Source organism: Cervus elaphus, chromosome 21 (assembly GCF_910594005.1).
Source record: "Cervus elaphus chromosome 21, mCerEla1.1, whole genome shotgun sequence".
NCBI lineage: Eukaryota > Metazoa > Chordata > Mammalia > Artiodactyla > Cervidae > Cervus > Cervus elaphus.
In genome coordinates, this window is record NC_057835.1 from 36,929,039 (window position 1) to 36,935,620 (window position 6,582).

Below are 6,582 nucleotides of genomic sequence, written 5' to 3' on the forward strand. Positions count from 1 at the left end.
TTTGTGGAATTAATAATCCTACACGAACCAGATTCCCTAAATATTTAATAATGTTCACAGACTATGTACCCACACACCCTGGGGTACCACAGGGAACTCACAGAACTTTTTCAATTTTCAAGAGACGCTTGACATCCACCAGACATGACACAACCTGCTAACCTAAGGCAGATCACAGAAAAATATAAATTTTTCTTTCAACTTACATATTTTTTTTTCAAATTGGACAGCAAGATCAAACCAGTCAATCCTAAAGGAAATCAACCCTGAATATTCATTCGAAGGACTGAAGCTCCATTACTTTGGCCACCTGATGTGAAGAGCCGACTCAGTAGAAAAGACTCTGATGCTGGGAAAGATTGAAGGCAGGAGGAAAAGGGGACGACAGAGGATGAGATGGCTGGGTGGCATCACTGATTCAATGAACATGGGTTTGAGCAAGCTCCAGGAGATGGTGAAGGACAGAGAGGCCTGGCGTGCTACAGTCCATGGGGTTGCAAAGAGTCAGACTAAGCAACTGAACAACAACAGTTGCTTGGGCCTAATTACCTAGTGAATGAAACTGGGACATCATGGGCACTGTAAACTGTGAAGGTTTGGGAAACTCAGGCCTACGAGTTTGCCCTTGAAATGTCAGCTTTAGGTATCACATGTTTTATTTTACAATATGCATGTGGTAGTATGCCTAACACATTATATTGTGTGTGTAAATTTTTCCACATAAATAGGTACTGGACTTCAGCAGTTTTACATGTTTTCATGCTTCACCCTTATTATCAACAGTTGACTAATGACTGAATGTTATGTGTGCCCCGAAATTCATATGTTGAAGCCCTGGCCCCAGTGTATTTGAAGGTATATTTGCCTTTGAGAAGGTAATTAGGTTTAGATGAGGTCTTGAGAGTGGGGTCCCCTTGATGAGATTAGCACCCTTATAAAAAGAGGAAGAGACACCGTCGAGTTTGCCGCCTCCCCTCCACCTCCACACCCTCTGCTCTGCCACAGGAGGACACAGGAAGAAAGCAGTGGTCTGCAAGCCAGGAAGAGCACTTTCACCAGAAAGGAAACCCCTTGATGGACTTGATCTCTGGCTTCACAGCCTCCAGAACTGTGAGAAAATAAACGTCCGCTGTAATAAGCCAGCCAGTCTGTGGTATTTTGTCACGGCAGCCTGAGCTGACAAAGACATAACATTCTAAAGGAACATAAGAAGAAAATCACGAGAATATGTACAGAGTGGGTCATTGTGAGATGAAGAATGATTGCAAATCAAAGGGACTCCTTTTGCCAAACTAAGTCAATATTCCCTTTACCTAGATGAAGGGAAAACAGAACAAGTCAACCTGATGGAATTGACCAGGACTTCATCCAAGGAGTGATAGGAAGGTGGCAGGGAGGCAGAGGTGGACGACACCATTCCAAGCTGCATGGGCAGAGGTCAATCCTGTTTTGTTCACAATTGGATTCCAGCGCTTAGCATAGCCCCTGACACACGGTATACACCCAGAAATATCTGCTAAATGAACAACTCTAGCTGGGAGGTTCACAGGGGTATAAGAAGTAAATGCGTTTAAGTAGAAGATAATACTATTAAACATTATTTGAGAGCTGTTTTGTGATTTGTTCTCATTGGTATGTATTTCTTTATTTTTTAAATTGTTTGGCCATGCAGCAAGTGAGATCTTCGTTCCCTAATTAGGGACTGAACCCCGCCCCCTGCATCGGCACAGAGTATTAACCATTGGACTGCCAGGGAAGACCCAGGGTATGTATTTCTGATAACACTCATACTGCTCTGTTTTCAAGGTGTGGTTCGTGACAATTACCACAGACTCAGCTTGGCTTCCTGGTCCCCTCTACAACCTCCCCAACCAGAAGCAGGTTCAAAGTTACCAGAGTTTGGGAACTGCTGATCTAATGGGTTTCTAAATAGTTTAAGTTCCATTTAGACAATTTCGATATGTCATCCAGGATTTATGTAAACTCTGTGCTTCTAGTTCATACAAATCATTAAGAAATTGATGACTTTTGGCAGAGCTTCATAAACACCTGGGAACTCTTTTTTAAGTAACTCATTTTTATTATGAATAAAATGTTCGCTCATAATGGAAAATCTGGAAAATACAGATAAACAATAAGAAGGAAAAAATAATCAAAGATGACCACTGCTAACTTTTTGGAATATATTTGTTAAGTAATTATAAGCAGATATAAAATTTCATTCTTATAAAATTAGAATCTTGTTATATATAGTATGCAGTAAACTAAGTTTTTTTTTCACAAGTCAGTATTTCTTGAACATTTTCCTATGTCAATAAATATTCTTCCATAACATCCTTTTGATGGCTCCATAGTATTTCTTTATATGTGCTGTGCTGTGCTTAGTCACTCAGTCATGTCTGCCCCTTTGAAACCCCATGGACTATAGCCCGCCAGCCTCCTCTGTCCATGGGGATTCTCCAGCTAAGAATACTGGAGTGGGCTGCCAATCCCTTCTCTAGGGGAATTTCCCAATCCAGGAATCTGGGGTCTCCTGCATCGCAGGCAGATTCTTTACCAGCTGAGCTACCTGGGAAGCCCCCATTCCTTATTATATAATAACTCCTAAATGTATTTTTTATCCCAGAAGTTCTCAATCCTACCAGCATATTAGAATTACTGCCCAATCCCTGCCTCAGAACAGTTAATTATGAATCTGGGGGAAGAGGTCCAGCCACCAGTATTTTTTTTAAGCTTCCCAAGAGATTCTAATACGAAGGCAGGATTAAGAAAACAATGATTAATTAAACATTCAGAATTTTTCCAATTTTATGCTTGGACATCAATAAGCACCTTATAGCTAAATCTTTGTCACATTCATAATTATTTCCTTCAAACATCTAAAATGTTTAACATCTGCTAACAGCAAAACTTAAAGAATATTACTGACCACTGCCTAAACACAGGTATATAGGTGTTCACTGCAAAATTCTTTCAACTTTTCTCTATATTTAAAAAGTTCAAACTAAAATGTTAAGGGGAAATTCCTTGGTGGTTCAGTGGCTAAGACTTCGTGCTTTCACTGATGAGGGCCCAGTTTCCACCCCTGGTTGGAGATCTAAAATCTCACAAGTCCCCTGGACATGGCCAAAAAAAGAAAAAATGTTGAGGAAAAAATAACATTTAGGGTTTTCCAGTAAGCAGCCTGAGGTGACCTCTAAAAATGATGCACTATTCACTTGATCCAGAAAATCCCACAAAATCATGCAAATCAAGAGGTTCAAATCTTCCTATTCACTTTAAGAACATTCAGGAAACTGCCCAGGCCACTAAGGGTATGCATAACTGAAAAGCCACCTCGTATCTGAAGGATGGGCTCCCCAGGGTGTTCAGTGGTCAAGAGTCAACCTGCCAATACAGGAAACACAAGCGATGTGGGTTCAATCCCTGGGTCAGGAAGATCCCCTGCAGGAGGCAATGGCAACCCACTCCAGTACTCTTGCCTGGAGAATTCCGTGGACAGAGAAGCCTAGCGGGCTACAATCCCTGGGATCACAAAGAGTCAGACACTGCTGAACGACTGAGCACACACACACACATACCTGAAGGATGTCACTTTAAAGAAGCAAAGTGTGCCCTTCGGTCGTTACAATGCTGGAGTTGGTAGGTGTGCGCTGGCCAAACAGTGGCGCTGGACACAGGGTCAGTGGCCCACAAAGAGTGTTGAATTTTTACTGCACGTGCTCAAAAATGCAGAGAGTAATGCTGACCTTAAGGGCTTCAGTGTAGACTCTCTGGTCATTGAGCACATCCTTGTGAACCAAGCCCCCAAGGGGCAGCTCAGGACTTATAGAGCTCATGGTCAGATCAACCCTTACGTGAGCTCTCCCTGCCACTTGGAGGCGATCCTCACTGAAAAAGAACAGATTATTCCTAAACTGGAAGGGGAGGTTGCACAGAAGAAAAAGATATCCCAGAAGAAACTGAAGTATATAAACATGGCCCAGGAATAAATGCCACAAAAAAATAAATGCAAAGAAAAGTAAAAATAATAATAATAATAACATTTAGAAGTTTCTTAATTAGTAAAAAAACATATAAATAATGGTAAATGTTATCCTAATAGTGAGTAACTGGACCTCTAATTCTCCACAACAAAATTTTTAAAATCACAAACATGCTCTTTCTTTTTTTTTCTTTAAACTGTTCATTCTGATTAACAGAATTAACAGAATTAACAGAATCGGCTAATTCTAATTAGCCGATGAACAAAGTTGTGATGGTTTCAGGTGAACAACAAAGGGACTCAGCCAAGCACATACATGTATCCATTCTCCCCCAAACTCCCCTCCCATCCAGGCTACCCCATGACACCAAGCAGAGTTCCATGTGCTATACAGTAGGTCCTTGTTGTTATTCATTTTAAATATAGCAGTATGTACAGGCAACCATAATTTCGTTCTCTAGGACTATGAGTCTCTTTCTGTTTTGTTAGCAAGTTCATCCGTATGTCTTTTTAGATTCCACATATAAGGGATGTCACATGCTATTTCTCCTTCTCTGACTTACTTCACTCAGTATGACAATGTCTAGGCCCATCCATGTTGCTGCTAATGGCATTATTTCATTCTTTTTAATGGCTGAGTAATATTCCATTATATATATGTATATGTATATACACATGCACACACACATACATCACATCTTTTTTATCCATTCCTCTGTTGATGGACATTTAGGTTACTTCCATGTCTTGGCTTAAAATAGCAAACAAGCTCTTGACATTACACTTGCAGAATTAGCATCTCCACAGTGGACAGAAAGCCCAAAATGATAGCAAATTCTTCAAGGGAAGGAGTGGTTTTTGCAACTCTGAAGCCTTCACCAGAGAAAATGCTAAGTGGGAAAGTTCAGTCTGTGGATGGTTGCCTCAGAACTCTGCAGATTAACTCTACCATCCAAGGAACCCACCACCCCGGCTCAGTAGACAGAAGATCCACGGTGAACTGTAATCACAGATCTTGCACAGACAACAGTCCACAGGCCAAATGAAATGCAATTAACAGATGTATAATGAAGGCAGTTTCAAAGTCAGGAAGGTTTTCCTAGAAGAGGTCGGTGTGAGTCTGGCCACTTGCACCCTCCCTAAGACCTGCGCCCTCTGTCACCTAAACAAGTGCCCAACAACATTAACAGTGAACCCTGAAGTCAAAGATATTCCAGGTCATTTCTAACAAAAACAAACAGTTCAGTACTTCCCTGGTGGTCCAGTGGTTAAGAATCTGCCTGCCAATGCAGAGGACATAGGTTCAATCCCTGGTCTGGGAAGATTCCACATGCCGTAAAGCAACCAAGCCCGCGCGCCACAGCTGCTGACCCTGTGCTCCAGAGGCCGTGCTCCACGAAGAGAGGAGCCACCACAGTGAGGAGCCCGAGTGCAACTAGAGAGCAGCCCCGGCTCTCCACATCGAGAGAAAGCCCACTCGCAGCAGCAAACACCCAGCATAGCCAAAAACAAATTAATTAATTAAACAAGAAAAAGAGCTCTTTGAGGAAGACGCGGTCGCCGCTGCAGCGGAGCTCAGTGCCGCCCGCTCTTGCTCCTGACTCACCGCTGTTCGCTCTCGCCGAGGAACAAGTCGGTCAGGAAGCCGCGCCGCAGCCATGGCCTTTAAAGACACCGGCAAGACTCCCGTGGAGCCAGAGGTGGCCATTCACCGGATTAAGATCACCCTCACCAGCCGCAGCGTGAAGTCTCTGGAGAAGGTGTGTGCTGACTTGATCAGAGGCGCGAAGGAAAAGAATCTCAAAGTGAAAGGACCAGTTCGGATGCCTACCAAGACTCTGAGAATAACAAGGAAAACTCCTTGTGGTGAAGGTTCTAAGACTTGGGATCGATTCCAAATGAGGATCCACAAGCGACTCATTGACCTGCACAGCCCCTCTGAAATTGTCAAGCAGATCACTTCCATCAGTATTGAGCCAGGAGTCGAGGTGGAAGTCACCACTGCGGATGCCTAAATCAATCTTTTTAATAAATCGATAATCAGTTGTTAAATCTTGTTGACTTTTATTCATAATACTGACAAGTCTTAGAAATAGAGTTGTGTTATGGAATTGATTCCACTTTTTAAGTAGAATAATCAGAATTACATGGAGAGCCTGTGGTGGTTGACCCTGTTTCCATTGTTTTCCAGGCGTCAATAAGCTAGTTTACACATGACAGCATTTGAAAACAGAATTGTGTTAACTGCCACATGAGATCTTGCTGTTGATGAATATTGGGATTTTTGAACATGTGTGTGGGTTTAACTTTGGAACTGTCAGAGGTGCCTGGGATGATTCTAGTGTGACCAGCTGTGGTTAGAAACCTAGTGTGATAAAAGGCAAGGAACTCAGAAGCTAGATCTTAATATCTAGCCCTGACTCTTGCCCATTTGTCATAACTCCTTTTAAACTTGGCAAATTTCAGTAAGTTGTGGAAACTTTTATAGATACTGGTTCCTTAATTATATTTTAGATGAGAAAATATACAATAAAATATAAAACAATTCTAGTACTTAGATTTAGGTTGCATCTATAGATAAATGTTTTATATATACT

The 6,582-nt window shown here is 41.9% G+C and overlaps 1 protein-coding gene across 1 annotated transcript; it reads left to right on the forward strand.

Moving 5' to 3' along the window:
• The first annotated feature begins 5,527 nt into the window (after positions 1–5,527).
• On the forward strand, positions 5,528–6,037 carry LOC122679474 (40S ribosomal protein S20-like). Its single transcript, XM_043880211.1, has one exon. It carries the CDS (start codon positions 5,644–5,646, stop codon positions 5,998–6,000), a length of 357 nt encoding a protein of 118 aa, XP_043736146.1. The 5' UTR covers positions 5,528–5,643; the 3' UTR covers positions 6,001–6,037.
• The last annotated feature ends 545 nt before the right edge of the window (positions 6,038–6,582 follow it).